Source organism: Strix aluco, chromosome 7, assembly GCF_031877795.1.
Source record: "Strix aluco isolate bStrAlu1 chromosome 7, bStrAlu1.hap1, whole genome shotgun sequence".
NCBI classification, from domain to species: Eukaryota; Metazoa; Chordata; class Aves; order Strigiformes; family Strigidae; genus Strix; species Strix aluco.
Genome location: NC_133937.1, coordinates 38,546,154 through 38,563,947, shown reverse-complemented (window position 1 = coordinate 38,563,947; position 17,794 = coordinate 38,546,154). Strand labels below are relative to the sequence as shown.

The window sequence follows — 17,794 nt, the reverse complement described above, 5'->3', positions numbered from 1 at the left end:
CTGTAGGCGAAGGCATTGGAAACTCCTCATTCAAGGAGATATTCTATTTTATTATGGCATTACTTCATACCGTATAAGCTTTCTTCCCTGCTTCTTTCTCTATTAGTTCTGACCCAGCCTGGTGGAGCTAACCTTGGGGTTGGCTCCCCAAAGGAGGAGCTTATTCCAGGAATCTGAGTATGAAGTTATAATAATTTGGGTTTAGTATATTCCAGTTCTTAATCCAGCTCTGCCAATAAGTAGCTGCTAACTGGAAGTTTTGGTAGAAAAACAGAGGGTTTGGAAGAATAAATTTTGGAGATGATGAAACTTTCCCTTGGCTAGTCTCAGGGAAGTCAATAGCACCTTACTGATTTAGCTATTACTTTTTAAAAGCAACAGGGAAATAAGTTGGCAGTGCTATCTGGAGGGAAAAAAACCCCAACACCGAAAAACAACAGCAAAAAAACCAAACCCCAACCTTGAAAATCCTAGTGTCACCGTTATGACTACCACAGCCAGAAACACTAACTTTCACCCAAGGTACAGAAATATTTTATCCTCAATTTCAGTACTTTATTTAAATTTTTTTAAAAAGGCAACAACCCACCACCTAATCGTAGATTGATAAATTTTCCTTAAATGTTGAATGAAGTATATAAACCTGCATTTATACACCTATCGGCATTAACATTCTGGCCAAGGTGTTAATCCCAGTATTACTATAACTAATGTGGTAATACATTTAGAATAATAAGATTGTCCTAAATCAATATGACATAAACTAGCCTGATCTTCCAAAATAATGTTTTCAGCCTAGGTTATCAGAAGCATTTTTGACCCTTTATTTAGAAAAACATGAATGACTTGCTGAAATTTTTGTTTCTTCTTTTACATCATAAATTACTTCTATTCCACCAAGCATCCAAATAGTATACATACTTAAGAGTGTATTTTAATTTTTTTCTTTTTAAAAAGGCACTATCCTAAAAGCCTGTTGTTTGATCTGTTTAAGGGAGGCCAAAACCTTTAACAGAAAGGAGCATAAGATTAAGCGTGCTGTTGTGCCTGCCGTTGCCAGGTATCCCTGCAGGGCGTCTGTGTCTAACGTCAGTATGTGCTATAGGATTGCGATTATCAGAATATATTAAGCAATGTACGAAACAGTAGCCCTGAATTTGTTTTTCCTTTCTTGCCATTATTTGGGCTTAGTCTTTTGAGTGATTAAAGCAGCACATGAATCTTGTGCTAATCCTCTAAAGTTGGCTTCAATTGGCAGGATTTTAATTTACAGTAAATACTTCTGTTCTAAAAATTGGCCTTTTAGTCTCAACTCTCTTGAATAATGCAGTACTCCTAGATGCAATACCTGTGTATACACATCTGTTTATCATTCTCACTAACCAGATTGCATGTATGTATCACGGGAAACAAAATACAGGATCTCTAAGCTCTAACAGGAGAATAGATGTCCACGGTTTAAAATAAAATGTTACTGGTTTGTGACCCTGTTTGCCTCCTCGGGGTGGGGCAGTTGTCAGAGAGCTCTCAGCATGCGTTTATACGTGTCCCAGAAAAAGCCAAGCTCTTCTCCATTTCATCTTTGGACATAAAAGTCACCAAGTTAACTTTTTTGAGTGGATGTAAAAAAAATGTCCTTTACAAATCAAAAAAGCAAATGGTGGAACAGCCAAAACCCCATTCCATCCTAAAAAATATTTGAAATTAACTAAAGTAACTTCAAGTAATCCAATAAATACATCTACCTGAGTTTATTGGTCCAAGAAAATTAGGATGAAAAGAAGATGTAGCTGCACTGTGAGAAAGGGGAAGGGAGGGTACATGCTACTCAGAGGGGAAGAGGAATTGTTATTTCTGGAAAGAGGGACAGCATAGTTGGTGGAAACGAAGGAATTCACTGGCCTTTCACAGCTACCTGCAGTGGTTTTGTGGCTGGGAATTTAGCCAGGACACCATCCTAAAACAGGGAAGTGTGAGACCAGCAGTAGAGTGACAGATGCACAGTACCTGCAGTAGGGTGTTAGTTACCTGAGATTACCCCAGTAGTATGGGTGTGGGGTGAAAAAGAGTGGGACTGTATTTTCACAGGGATTCAGAAGCCAAGTAGAACTGGTTATTGTGTTTTGCTGATACACACATTAACTAAGTCAGTTAGTGCAACTGGCCATGAATAATCCACTGGCAGTGTATGTGCAAGACCATTTCAAGGAGGTTGGGTTAATAATTACAACCTATTCCATAAAATTCCAACTGTTGCCAAGGAATTCTTTGGTTCTTCTGCTTGGGCCAGAGAGGGTGAGAGGGGAGAGTTGTGCTGCATCATGAAAGAGTTCAGCTGGGAGCCAGCCCAAAATGGAGAGTAGAGACCTCAAAATACAGCTTGCATGAGGGCCGTAGCAATGTAAATAGGCTGTAGAGTTTTTATGTCTCAACTAAATTTCCAGCTGAAACTTCCTTAAGCGAAAATTCCACCTGAACTTCTCCTTTGCCAAAGCATCCAGGCTTGCACTTGCTCTCTGCACAAGGATGAATCTCCCCCACTCCCAAGGCAAAGTTTGTTGCTCTTGGCTTCAGACAGACCGGGTCGCATCCCACCTGCGCATCAGCGTCGCCAGTATGGGGTTGTAAGCTCTTCACATACACCTTGTTGTGCTTGAAAATGCTTGGTAATGTCTTGTAGGTCATTCTGCAGCTTCTAGCTGGAGGATTTAATGGTAGTTAATGTTAGAGAGAATATCAATAATGACTGAAGAGGTTTTTGAAAGCACATTCAGCAATGTCTGTCTCAGGTAACTGGTGGACCTGAAGAGACCTTTGGGATCAATCCCATCCCAAAGCACCCAGTGGAAAGACCAAAATTAAGAGGGGCCAGAATTTGGCTGGGTGAGCTGTGCTGGATGAAGAGTGCAAGCTAAATTATTTAATGGCTTATGTGTTGGCTCTGAGATTGTTTGTCCTACAGTTGTTCTGTTCAGCGACAAAGTGGTGGTGGTAATCATCCATAACAACTTTATTTTGCCTTCAGTAGATAGTCCCTTCAGCATTTCGTCATTCCAACCAAAGCTGTTCAGTCATTACTTCACACTGCTTTATTCCAGGTATTCTCTGTAGTAAAATCTGGGTATCCAATGCCGTGTCTATCATAGTAGGCACATTTAGGAAGGTGACTACTCTGGTAATGATTTGCTATGTGACTTTAAACAGGACAGATGTTGTACATGATTATGTCTAAGGTACAGCAATACTGGAGTCAAGCAGATACGGCATTATTAGATTGGCCTCCAGCACTTAACTTTTCTTTAAGCCTCTCAATTTCCATAATGTTAGCATGAGATTTCCATATTATTTTAGAGAACGAAAACAAAGAGATGAAATTGAAAATACATGCTAAGAAGAAAGAGATCATTTCATGACCAGCAGAGATGATGAAGGCAATGAGTCAGTACCCTGAGACCCAAGTATCACCCTGGTGCTCCTCTCTCCTCCTCACATCTCCTTGCCCATCCCCTCTTCCATCTGCTCCCCCCCCCCATGCCTCCTCACTGCTCCCAGGACAAGGAGCAGCACCTGCCATGAACGATGTGTCACTGTGGATGTCCTGCCCAGCTGGTAAGCATGTCCATGGATCAAACTGGGGAGACCCCATGAACTTCTTTCCGTCGCAGCCTCTCATTTCTACAAAGCCATTGATTTTTTTCAGTAAGCTTGTCAGAGATCAGCTATCGACCCTTCTGTCATGTTGCTTGAAGCAGCCCACAAGCTCAAAAGCCCCAGGTTAGACAGACAGAAGGATAGGGCATAAATCAAATTCCTTCTGGAAATCAGGCTAAAAATTTGATCCAGGTAGAGAGCACAGTGCAAAAGGGTTATGGGGATTTTGTTGTGTGGGTTGGTTTTTTTATTATTATTTTTCACATGGATTAAATAATAATTAGGAAAAAATCAGGACTTTGAAAACACAGGGACAACTTTCTTACAAGCATAGCTGTGTCATGCTATCCAGCATACTCATGCCCAAGAGAATGTGACCTTTTGTGTTTGGCCCTAAATCAGTCCTGGTGACCTCATCATTAAAATGTAGCTCCTGGGGAACAACTATTGTGAAAATAACTATTCACATATTGAAACACTTTTCAGATTGGTCTTGCATCAAAATGTGCTGGGGGGTGCGTGTATGTTTTATGAATGCAACGCTGCAGAGAAAGGAAGTCTTGCAGCAAGTAAAGCAAAATGCGTTTTCTTATCCATCTGTTGCAGCTCTGATCTTGCTGAATGCAGTAATTTGGGATCTGAGCTTTTAGTTTTGCACAAGAAATGGAATATACAAACAATCATGAGGTTTGGGTTGTTGCTAGGCAGCAGGTTATTGCTCCTTGGAAGAGCGGCCACGGCTGCCTGGTCCAGCGAGGCTGCTTGGCTGGGGGGGGGGTGGGGGGTGCTGACAGCTCCCAGCCTTGCTCCTTCTCATACAGGTGACATCCACAGCCAAAAGAGAGCTTGAGAACTCTAAATTTCATTCCTTGCCAACCAGTATTTAAAAGATGCCAAAAGTTAAGATTCTGAGGGCTTTAACATTTAATCGTTAATGCCAAGCTTTTCTGCACCCTCCATTTCTGAACTGAAAGCCTGAGTGATTTAAAAAAAAAAAAGGCAATTGCCAATTATCTTTTGTTGAATCTGGTGATAAAACCAAAATCCACCATGCCCTGTTTTATGTTTGTATTACTACGTTTTTATTTTAATCTCTAGCGTGATCTGTGTTTCTAAACCTGTTGCAATGGAATTCAAAAGGGCTAATTCCAAGATCAAACAAAGCACGGCTGTGTGGTAAAAGCATGCTGTGAATAGAGATTTGTTTTTCACTTTCCCTTCGAAAGTAGGTAATATTTCACCAACCAAAAAGTTTTATGTGGTAGAATAATTGCTAAGTTCAGCTGTGTGAGGAGTCATCAGAGTCAAGGCAAGTCAGTGGCAACTGAAATTAGTGGGATCTGCATAGTGTTCTTAAATTCTGTGAAATAAAACTATTTACTTTGTGATCAAACTGTTGACTTAGAAACTTAACTTTTTAGGCTTCATACTTATTTAAATCTTAGCTATTGTGTTTTTATCCTTGGAACACTGATTTATTTTTTTCTCTTGGTTTTAGTCTACTGCATCCCCTATTATCAAGCAGTTTCTGATGTCAGTAATCACAGCAGTTAATGAGAAAGACTTTCCAGGAAGAAATAATATCCCAAGTATTACACAAAAGTGAATGCTTCTATTATACAAAAGTAACATGAAAAGTCTATATTAAATCTGGCATGACTGGTGTTCCACTGAGTGTAGTTCCGTTGTACAATTCGTTCAGTGTCAAATTTGGCTCATGTGAACATCCTGTTTCTTTGTTTTGGAAACAAAATTGGGCTAATATGGATGTGTGTTGGAATCGCTACTTTGATGTCTTGCAAAAGCATCTGTACCCACGCACACATAATTTTCTGGAGCCACCACTGTATTAAGAGTATTAAAAGGAAAAAAAAAATCAATAAAGCAAATGCCATTGTTAAGCAAAAGCATGGTGAAAAATCCCTTGCAGCAGGATATATATTGAGTCATAAAATGCATGCATAACAGGCAGTGCACAGGTTTTCTCTTGTCCTCTCTGCAGTTTCTTGTTTTAAAGTTATGCCCATACAAAAGCAGATAAATGTAAGAAATATTGAATTGCTGAGGCCAGACAATTACCTCTAGCTCTTATTATGCATAAGCAACTTCAGCAAATGTGCACATTTTGTAATTGCTACCAGTTCTGAGTAACACAGGTGGAATTTTTATTTACAAAACCCATTTGTACCATCAAATTCTGTGTGTATCGTGACCTTTACGTGAATACATGTAATGGCACTAAAATAACTCTTCATAAATATACTTTTTGGCTGCAGAACTGCTTTTTCTTTGTTTGCTTATGCATAGTATTTGTCATGTTTACTGTCACTTAAGAATTTTCTGGCTATTTCAAACATTCTTGTACTTTCAGAGATGGATGTGGTCACTAAAACGTGGATGTCTTAATAACATGCTGTGAAGGGGACTCAGGGTGGTGGAGGATGCCTTATGATAGCTCTTTCTGTATGAAATATTTCTGTTAGTTACATCTTTATTTTGAGATTGCATTAGGTGCTCAGTGGTCAGTAAGCCAAATAATGTTACAATCAGTACTAATGAATCTTAGTGCAAGGATCTGAACCAGGAATAGTGTTCAGAATGCCTTAAAATTAGAGATAAGTGGAACCTGAAAAATGTAAATGTTGATGTTGCTTGGACTCACCCCCTTTCTTTGTCTCTATCTCCTGTCTACCTTCTTTTCTGTACAGGACTTCTGGCACATCTAATGTTCATATTTAGCTGTTTTATTCAAATATGTCTAACCCAAAAGTCAGCGCTACATATTTCTTACATGAAACAGCCTCCAACAACTGTCTTTCTCTTGGTTTTTCTCCTCTCCTGCCTCCTGTGCCATGTCAGTGACAGACTTTCAGAGACTCTCAGCACTTCATCTCTATTTTTGGCTGCCACTGATCTGCCTTTTCCTGCATGGTCCCAACATCACATCCAGGACAAAACCCCTCCCAGTGATTCCTCTGCAGATGATGCTTCCAGAGCTGCTAAGATCCCATAGGAGGACTTGTTTAAAAAAATGTCAAATAACTTTTTGGTATCAGCAGCTTTCAAAAGAATAAGATGGCCACCAAACAGGAACTGTAACAAGAAACCAAAGATGTCATCTCCCTTATGCTGCCCCTTTCTCATACAAGAGTCAGAATTTGCCAGGATTACCTAGAAGGGAGTCCTCTTCTCCAAGGAGAGTTTGGGGTTTTTGCTGCTCATGCACAATCTCTCACTGCTTTGCAAAATCCTCCTAGGAAAATGTGTCCAAATTATGCAAAAGTATCTATTTCCCAGAATCATGGTGAAATATATGGGCAATATTCCATTTCTTTTAGCAGTGCAAAGAGATGGGTGGAAGCCAGTACCACCAAAGTGGGGGGAACCGTGGAGCTTTAAGACATTTGTTGCTTGGCTCATCAGTGTTGGGAGATCCTGTTTCCAGTTCTTCCTCTTGCTGCCACAGGAATAGGAACCTATGACATTTATGGCATCTCTTCCATTTCAACAATGACCTACTGAAGAAAAATCCTGAAAGAGAATGATTTAGCTATGAAACACTATTATCCCTTGTGATCCACCCCAATTCTCCATGCCTTACAGATATCCTCCTTCTAATACCCTGGTTTTGAGCTCCCCATTTCCCTCCTGCTACGTTTTAAAGATCTCAGAAGAGCTCCAGCAGGTAGCTCCAGTGACAGACCATGTTATTTAGTCTGAAGAAATCAGACCTATGTCAGTTAAATCTTGCTGTGTACTCCCATTTGAGTCCTTGGCCTGAGTTATGTCCATACAGCTGGGCTTTGGCAGGTTTGGTTAGTCAGTGCTTCTAGGGACTGAGATTTGTTAGTGTAAGCTTACGCTGCCTAGAGAAACCTAGGAAAGTGTTCCTCCCCACACCACTTAAAATTTTTTAAAAAAATGAATAAATAAAAAAGATTAAAACTTGGAAGAGGAGGAGAAAGGAAAAAGGGAGAAAGTGAAGAATCTGCTGAATTTTGTCTCTGTGTGTGTGATGGATATGCCGGGGGTGATTCCCCACTTTATTTTATTAAGTGAAGATAAAGGATAATAGCAATGCATAATGAAAACACAATATTTTTTCTCTCATGCATGGGTTTCAAGATATAATTCCTGTGCTCTTTCTAGCCCCCTGATGAGCACCTTGCTTCTAATGGCATGGATAATGAGAGATTTATGACTTCTGGCTTTTTGATAGCAAACCAGAACTCATTTGTCCGTTCCATGGCAGATCCTGTAATCATCTCTGCAGGCAGCCAGCTACAGCTTCAAGGTGTGCAAGCAAGGAAAGATAATTCACTTAACAAATCTCATGATGCTACTTGTAATAGAAGAAAATCCATCCTGACATCTTAAAAAAATATTTTTCTATTTTGTTTACATAATGAATCCTGTTCAAACTGAAATGATTTCAGGCTGTTTTGCGTACTCTGATTTGAAAATCTTCCCAACAAAGCTGCCTAAAATACTGTTATCTTTGTGGAACTGTGTTCAAGTACTTTCTTTTGTGGCAAAGTACTTGTTTGTATTGGTTTGGTCTTTTTCATGACAAGAAGGATTTCAAGGAAAGAGTTGTCAGCCGCTTCCACCTCCTTTAAGTCCTTATTGCTGTTTGACCCCCATTGTAAATAGGTGCATGCTACTTCTTATAAGAAGTTCAGCAAAGATGCTTTTACAGAACTGCTGTACTCTCCCTCTGTCATCCTCTCTTGATGGGTAAGTACAGTGTGCTTTCTAGCTGTGTTCGAGCTATCAGGATGACATTGTATGCTCCTGAAGTATCTTAGTGAAAACTGCTGTCTAGTCTTACATCAAGGTTGCTGAATGTCAAAGTTTGCTGGAATACTGCATCCAGCTCTGGGGCCCCTGACATCAGAAGGACACAGACCCGCTCGAGCAGGGCCAGAGGAGGCCACGAAGATGCTTGGGGGGCTGGAGCAGCTCCCCTGTGAGGACAGGCTGAGAGAGTTGGGGGTGTTCAGCTGGAGAAGAGAAGGCTCCGGGGAGACCTTAGAGCGGCCTCCCAGGACTGAAAGGGGCTACAGGAAAGGGGGGAGGGACTCTTGATCAGGGGTGTAGGGATAGGGTGAAGGGTAACAGTTTTAAACTGAAAGAGGGCAGATTTAGATGAGTTCTAATGAAGAAATTCTTCCCTGTGAGGGTGGTGAGTCCCTGGCACAGGTTGCCCAGAGAAGCTGTGGCTGCCCCCTCCCTGGAAGGGTTCAAGGCCAGGTTGGACTGGGCTTTGGGCAACCTGGGCTAGTGGAAGGTGTCCCTGCCTGTGGCAGGGGGTTGGAACTAAATGATTTTTAAGGTCCCTTCCAACCCAAACCATTCTATGATTCTAAATCCTGCAGAGATAAAAATACACCTGATTTTCATGAGACTGTAAGAGAGTAAAATCCACGTGTGACTATGGGGCTGCCTTCCTGCCCTGCCTGTGTCCTGTCTTCAGCATGATGTTGCCTTCAGACCATCATCAGTGCAACACCTCAACTCTTCTTTGAACTTAACAGGATAACATCCTTGAGGCATGGCAAGACTATGCCTGTGCCAAGGCTTTCTGGAGATGCATCATTCTACTAACAAGTAAACACAACTTTGGCCAGTAGATTCCCTATAAATCAATTTAATATCAGCAGGGACTTTGGTGTAAGGTGGGATTTTTGGTGTTAATCTGTCTCTACTTTTAGTACCGGGCATGTGGACTTTAGCTTCATTGTTCAGTTTTATTTTAGATGACAATAGTCTCTGCAATTTTATGATAGTCTTTCTTTATGACACATGAAGACCAGAAGATGTGGATTTGGTTCTAGTGTTCATTCTGATTTGGCTTTCATCTTAATGTATCTGTGATGTCTGGATGGTTTTTCTGGATGACTCACTTCAGATCTGAAGAAGTGAATTATGATCTCGCCCAGCCCTTACTGAGAGGGAGCATGGTGAATCTTTAATGATGACACTCTTCTCCTCAAAGCTTCCTCGGGTATTTGAATTAAAAAAGACACAAGAATATTTAAACAAATCTAATGTTTTAAACATAATAAAGGAGAAATTAATTTCTCCAAGTTGATTTTAATGATATGGTTTATCTGCTGATAACTTACAGTAGGAATAATGCATAGAAAGAGAAGAAGGCTTAAGACATTTTTAAGTGTTGACAAAGACATTGTATTAGCTGAGTTTTTGCTGTGATGCCTGACCCTGCAGCCAAGCTACTGATGATGTCCTTTAGCTCCCAGGTCCCAAGTGAGGAATTTGAGCATTTTTGGATAATCAACAGTGCTGACCCTGGGGGCTGTAGGGACTCTGGCTGCCATGGACCTGGGAGGGAGCCCAACACCCCTCGCAGGTCTCTTAGATGGAGGGCTAAGGATCAGCAAAAAAGATAACTTTTTGGTAAAGTGGAGAGGTTTTCCCTTTTTTTCATACCAGTGTATTTGTTCTGTGATGCTGTTTTCTGGTGTTTTGAGGGAAGTGCTGGAGGTTCCTGGAGCCTCCAGAGAAATTCATTTTGAGGTGATGCTGGTGGCTCAGAGAGGGTGGCAGACCTGACCAGTGTGGAGTAAGCAGGACTTGCAGCAGAGAGAGGAGATCAGAAGTGCTGACACGCATTTGAAATTTGTCAGCATATGGATAGTAAATGAATGAAATATGCAACTTTCATGACAAAAAAACTGGAGATGAGGCCAGGGCCAGTGGTCTAATGTCATTCCAGCTCTGCCCAGTGTCACTCTGGGTGTCATCAAACAATCCCCCCAGCATGGCAGTCTGTATGTGTCTAGCAAAGACTTGAAACACTGGCAAAATAGCATTATTCATGGGCTGTTTTCATGTGTGTCTCAAATTTTGTACCAAACCTCAGCTGGCTATGAACTGGGCTGTCCTGTGCATGCCAAATATTTGTGGTACGCTATTTTTCACCAACACCCTCACCTTTGCAATCTATCTGTGTTTTAGCAAGCTGATTTACAAGTACATCTTTTCTGAATCATTATCTGAGCTGGCTGCCAGTTGGCTGGAGGCAGACATCCAGGCACTCGAGACTGGGAGAATCGGTTCCAGCTGCACTCCGTAATTAGGAAAACCCTGGTCTGTAGCCGGATGTCCAGATGCCTTGCCAAGGAGCGTATCGTTTGGTTCAACAAACAGTATTTGTGAGGAAAAAAATAAAAAGAGTGAAGATGTGATAGGACAAAGTTCACATGCCAGCAGTTGCTCCTCTATTCCTCATCGCATCTCCCGTTTGTATGTTGGAGAGGTGGGTCACGGGGGGAAGGGAAGGTCTGGGGAGGTTAAACAAATCCTCAGGATTTCAACTCAGATAGAAATAAGTTTCTCATACTCCCCACAGAGATGGAAAGTACTTGAAATGCCATTTCTTTCATGCTTTCACACCAGGGAAAAACTGAACTTTGAATTTCGTTGTGTAACAAGAGCTACAGTGCGATGTGTTTTGTCAGCAATGAAAATTTGTATGAAAACTTTGTATGTGACACATCTGAGCTAAACCCTTGTGGTCTCTGAAGTATCTTCATTTCAAACACAGATTCAAGCTCTTTTTAAAGGTTCGGGGTTTTTCTTTGCTTGTTCTATTGACATGAATTAACAAATGTGAAGCTTCCAAGAATAGATTTAATAATATCATGAAAAATACCAGAGCTTTTGCCACCAATGCCATTTAATCTATCTCAGCAGCTAGATTAAATGACTTGCCAAAAGTTTGAGTGTTTTCCAACAATAGGATTCCCATAGTAATATGAGAATGTCATTGCACAGGATATGGTACAAAATGCAATGCAAAACTCCACTCTGGAAGATTTAGCAAAGAAAATAAATATTTCCTCCTCTTCTTCCCACCCCACTTCTTCCTATCTCTTCTGCTCCAGAAACAGCTGTTTTTTAAGGTTAGACAAGCAAGAATTAACCAATCTATTCCAAGGGATCTGTGGGAAATTGGAAGGTCCTACCTACCGATTATTGCTAATCACAAGAGTTACTTTGATAAGAATAACTTACATGTTATATGTAATCTATGGTGCGGACTTTGATAACTTGTTCTTGTTTGACCCTGTAGCACTCAGTCTTTCTCTTGTTCTGAAAATACAGTTGCATTAAATTCATGAAAGGCCATCTGGCAAAACACGCCTGCCTGGATTTGATTTATCTCCAGCCAGCCTTCTGGTTTCTCTTGCTCACTGGTTGACATTCACAAGTTGATGTTCTCCTGTTGTAGCTTTCCAGCTTAATCTGAGATCACTGTGGTTTTCTTATTGTAAAGCATTTGAGGAAAATATTGATAACTTAGTTGAAGTTGTCTCTTTAATTACACACATCTTTTTTTATCAAGCTTTCTGGATTTTTTTGAGGTCTTGCCCTAACTCAGTCCAAGAATTTCTTCTTTATCCCTCTCTGCAAGTTATTCCCTATTTAATTGTTTTAAAAAGTAAATAAGACAGCATATGTAGCAGCTCTTCATCATGAAGGTGTTCACATGTAATTCACCGGTGTACTGATACACTGAAAATAAGCTTTCCATGAGGCTCACCCAGCAGTTGCCCCTATCCCACTGCTTGTGGATGCAGGTGGCTTTTGTCCTTCACAGAAGGCACAGCACCTCCTTCTCCCTGTGTACCACAACAGGGTGAAGGGCAGGCTCCAAGGGCATCTCGCCCATGTTTCGTGCCCACAGTTACTGTGATCCAGTGCTAGATCAGGTTCATTGCATTTTCACTGATTGCAGCCGTGCATTATTCCTTTGCCAAAAAATATGTAGTGGGCCCTCTGCTCCAGCTATTTTCTGGATTCTCTTTCCTTCCATACTGTGGCTAATGAGTCCAGCTGTTTTCTCTGTTGCTCTGGACTTTCTGTTGCTCAATGACAAAAACAAACCTCTTCTTTTCATGCCAGCTATGAATATAGAAAGTGGCACTGGCATCTTGGAGCTGTGCCAGTAAAGTATTAAAATGTACTTTAGTATACCTTATTGAAGCAGAAGGTTCGTCAAACATCCTGTTAGTGTTTTGTGGTTGCTGTTATGTGGTGGGACTCAAGAAGATCTCTTGATGTGGGATAGACCTGATACCTTCCCCCTCTTCCCCTTCTACTTTTTAGCAGCACCCAAGGCAATGAAACCATTAAGCCTTCTATGGTGGATATGCTTTAATGAACACTTCTTAAAGTGGAGCTGATTTATATTCCTTTGTTAATATAATGTTACATGTAAACTGAAATTCTGCTTAGTAAAAAAATTATCAACTTCTGTGACAGGCTGCCTAAGTGAAAGAAAATAATACAAAGGGTCTTACCAGTTGTGTGACTTGTTGCTAATAAAGCAACAGCCAGTAATGTCAAGAGAATTTCTGAAAATCAATTTTGGATGCTTATTACAAAACTGAAAGTAACGTAATTTCTGGCAGAACTGTGGACAGCAGACATAATGCATCATTGCAATAGCCCAGACTCTGTGTTATATAGAAATTAGCTCTGTGTAAAAAGATGCAGACAGACTAGTGCTCACAGAAAACAAAAGATGACAAAATCAGAGACTGATGTACTGAAGTAATAGTTATCACTGAAATAGGAAAGTTATAATGTAGTAGAATTTGTGAATATGATTTCAAATTAATGTAGTTCTTTAAATGTGAAGGTGACTTAATTCAAATGAAATCTTACTCATAGCATCCAGCCAATTAATGTGCTTATTTGTGCTCCCAGTTCTGGAGTCTACACAAAAGTGACATTTGTTGAAATCCACATTTCCCAATTCTTCCACACTTATGCCTGAAGCCACGGAAATCAAAGGCAGACATATTCAAGCTTTGGAGCAGCCCTGAACACATAGTGAGACTGTCTGCAAATGCATCTTTGCAACAGGATCCCGGGGTGTTTCAAGTGCCTCTCCTGGGAAGAGGGAGAAACAGGATCTCTCCGATAACCAGATCCCAGCGCAATCAGATCATTTACAGTAGTTCTTTCCCTCCTGCCTGAACTCCATTTAAAACCACATCTCCTCTAGAAAACTGAAAATAATGTTACTTTCTCTGTTTTTTCCCCAGGATTGACACAAAAGCAATGGGGTGTTGATGGTCAGACGACATGCACAGGCCTTCAGCGGGAGAGTGCTGCAGAGAGAAAATCAAGCTCTACCAAGGTAAAATAAATAAATTATGTTTAGATAGCAGTCAGCAAGTTTAAAAAACAATTGCTGATTGCTGAGCAGTACATTTGGACTTGGTTTGTTTATCTAAACTTAGCTTAGGCAGCAGAAAAGCCAAATAAAATGGTGGCTAAATGTTGTCATTCTGTGTGTTCTTGGTGAGGGGGGAAAAAACTTGCATGTTTTGTGGGGGAAAAGAAGTTGTTAAAAACACCCCAGGAGACTAAGTGGTATCCCAAATATCAATACAGTCTGTCTCAGATGTTCTCAGGATAAAGCCTGAGGTTTTCAGTTCACCACAATTACTTTAAGTGTGTGGGTTTTTTTCACAAGATGCAGTGAAGCTTGGAAGCTCCCAAAGAGCATAGGATCAGCTGGTCAAACCTTTAAGATCCATTTCTTTGCCAAAGATTGGGAGGAGGGAATAATGCATATACTCAGGCAGAAAAAGGAAAAACAAATTAAAATACTGGTGCATGAGTTTGAAGCTAATCAGGAGCACTTTTGACATTCCTTTGGACTCTTCCAGAATGTCTCCATCTGTGCAGCCCTTAACAAAAGAAATAAATGTCAAGTTAACTACTGGAGCATGAGACACGTATCCAAAATAAAGTATTTCAAGGAACTTTCTTCTTCGGTGCCCTGTAGAAATGTTGAGGAAGTTGAGAGTTTTGGAAGGTGTGCAATGGTCTTAAACCTGTAGGTAGAAGTAAATGCAATGCAGAAAATATGAGGCAAATGTTGTTACAAACAATGAAAGAAACAAAGAAGGAAGAAGATGCTTTACCTGGGGCTGTGAAATTATTGAATTGTCAAAACCACAGCAGCTGGTTTAGAGAGTTGATAAAATTTACTTGGCGTTTCAACTCATTAATAAACTCTTAATCTACCTCTACATATTTGGGTTCCCAAATCAGCCTTCCCAAGAAGAAAGGAGCCTGTTTTCTTGTTGTTTGCATGCATTGAGGACAGGACTGCAAGAATGGTTTTCCCCATGGGCTCCAGTGCAATGTCCCGACTCCAGCACCCAAGCTCTGAGAAGGATAACCATGGCACCCAGGAGGTCACAACTCTGTCACTCATAGGGGTCTTCCTTGAAGAATAATATTATGCTGTCTTCCTTGAGAAAGAATAATATTATGTTTTGTGGAACGCTTGTCAAGTACTGGCATTGGTTATCAGATAATACACCCCAGATATGACTGAGATGAATTCATAACAAGCAGGAGCAGTACAGCAAATGGCACCCAAACCCCAAATGAAGTTGGATGAACTTTCATTATGAAGCTAATCCTCAGATTTTGCATGCCTATTCAGTGGGGTTTTTTTCTGTTAGGATCGAGAGATCTAGGAACATAGGGCAGGAGCAATCTAATCAGCCAATTTACAGCAGCAGTGAGATTAGGCCAGATGCTTTATTGCATGTGACTTCTGTGACCAGCCGAGTGGAAAAAAATAGCAAGATATTTTAAAGTCAGGTTTACTCTTTGTCAGATAGCTTTAACGTAAAAGCACCTCCTTTGTCACATCCAGTGAAGTACTGTACGGTATATCAAGATAGATGTTTACTGTCATGGTTGGAAAAATGAATCTGGGCTGCTGTCAATCAATCTTGGACATATGTGGTTTTATATCACTGATAGGTGCCACCAAGTAATCATAAGCAAGAGGGAAATAATGAATTAAAATAGTACCCAGAGCCCTTATGGGTGATTATATCACTCTTGTGGGAGGGATCATGGAGAAGTTTTTCCACATTTATAACTGGTGAGGTTGTAGGACAGTCATGACCCTGGTGCTCACGTGTCCTCTGCAGCATGTGATGGCAAACGTGGACCTTCAGGCTAATGATTCATAATATGCTTAAATGCATTTTAATTCCAGCAGATCATCATGAAAGAGCAATTTAGAGTCTGAAACTGGCAATTGCCTTTGACATGTCCATTTTTAAACAAACATAGCAGCCACAAATACCAACTGCAACAATGGGTTCAATACTGAAAATAATACTATAGAATACACATTTTTAATTTAAAATTTTTTTGCACCAGAGCAATAAGGTTTTCCTTAAAGTCTCAGACAACTCAGAGCTGATTTCAAGAGCATGTATTTTTAAATGACAAAAAAGTTATTATGAATAGAAAGTTAACAAGAAAACTTGAACTAAACTGTCTGGTGTGAGAGATGGTAGATAGTTACACATATTCTGACAGAGTATGTTGATAATTTTAATCTTTTCATTTGCAGGAATCTCTGCCATCACAAAATACAACATTGATTTCACCAATAGTCATTTCACAGATGATTGATGAGAATAAATCAAAAGAAAATTGGCCTGCTTTGCCTATGCAGTCCACAATCCCCCAGCCCAGTGCTTATCACACAAAGCAATCTTTGGCTAACCATGGTTCAAACAACATTAACAGAGCATTTATGGTACTTCCCAGAAGATTAGAAATTCAGGCATCTTTAGATGACACCACATCTTCATCGGATTCTCCTGCTGCAGAGGAAAAACAGTGTCAAAACCAGCAGAAAGGGTTTGCCTCCATAACAGTTACAGCCAGACGCGTTGCTGCAGGCTCTGATGACCCAGCACGTGGACCTGGGGCTGTGCAAGAGTCCAACGCCACGTCCCCCACCTCGAGCAGAGTCCCTCCTGCCCTCCATCTCTGGTCTCCACCAAGCCACGCAAGCCAACGTGCCTCTCCGTTAAAGATTTCTGAATCTTGCTCACAGTTAGGTGAAGAGCCACGAAAGCAGCTTTTTCACCCTGGAAACAAGAACAGCATGGGTCTTCAAAGCAGTGATGGGAGAGAGAAAGTACCACCTTCATTCATCTCATGTGTCCACCTTCAGGTTTCTCAGCAGTGTCCAAATACCATTTATTATTTAGATAAGTCACTCAATGTGTGCATTGACCAACCTCGAATTAAATGCCAAAAAATTCATAGATCAACGTTGTCCTTCAATATAAATTGCAGTTTGTCTAGATTAACAGCAGATGGAGTAGATGGCATAGCTAATGGAGAGCCAATAGCAGAGATATTTCAAACAAAGCTCCTAGGAGAAAACAAGACTCCACTCAGATCAAACTTGAGTGCAGACTTAACAGAAAATAATGTAATTAATAAAGAGAAAACAAATGAAGGCTCTTTGGGTAGTAAATACCCTTTGCAAAGTGTCTTTGTCTCTGAACTTCCAGCATTTGTGGATATACCCAGAGGACCTAATAATGTAGTAACAGCAAAGAAAGATGATGTTAAGCAGTCTGGCAGCTATCACACTACATTTTCTCTCCAGCTTCCTAATTCAAGTGATGAGGCAGGTAAGTGATTTCCATAAACCTCAGTCTGGTGGAGCAGAGGTTCGGGCTGGAACAGACCCACCACAATGATTTTATGTAAACAGATAATAGCAATAGTAATCCTTGCTTCTGCAAAGGCACGGTGAGTCAGAGCACAACCCAGACACTTTCAGTTCCAGGACTACCATGAATATATTTGCCATGCTAGAGATACGTGCTGCTCATCAGATGATAGAGAAAACTCTGCCTGTGTCTTCTGCATTAAATTTCTATTTTTAACCATTTATAACTATTTTTTTTTTCTCCCAGCAACATGCAAGCACTTAACACCTGAAAATTATTAGGTCTTTCCTTGTATAAGGGCTGAATTTCAAGGTGTGAGATTAAGAAGATGGCTGCACTATGCTTGGTTTTGCAATTAAAAATGATTTCAGCTTTTATTTAGAAGGCTATAGTAATAAGCCTAGGGTTTTATAACTAATGGCTCTAGGTAAATGGCTTGCAAATCTTGAACACATTTGTTTCAAACATCTCCAAGCATTTTGCAAACATAAAATTTTTTTCGCAACATTGCTGTCGGGGAAGGGAAAGGTACTGTGGGGATTGCTTCATACCCAGAGTGGTATAGCTTCTGCTGTACTGGGTTGTAGCAGCTA

At 40.5% G+C, this 17,794-nt stretch overlaps 1 protein-coding gene across 2 annotated transcripts in view; it reads left to right on the top strand.

Moving 5' to 3' along the window:
* Positions 1–17,794, top strand: part of C7H10orf90 (chromosome 7 C10orf90 homolog) — a 67,641-nt gene that overhangs the window by 18,341 nt on the left and 31,506 nt on the right. Inside the window, exons 1-3 of one of the 2 annotated variants that reach the window (XM_074830097.1) lie at positions 3,501–3,609; positions 13,731–13,825; positions 16,079–17,159. In XM_074830097.1, the coding sequence (XP_074686198.1) occupies positions 3,573–3,609; positions 13,731–13,825; positions 16,079–17,159 (1,213 nt within the window). In that variant the 5' untranslated portion in view covers positions 3,501–3,572. Of the gene's footprint in view, positions 1–3,500; positions 3,610–13,730; positions 13,826–16,078; positions 17,160–17,794 lie in introns of those variants that run through there. The other variant, XM_074830098.1, reaches the window with a different exon arrangement.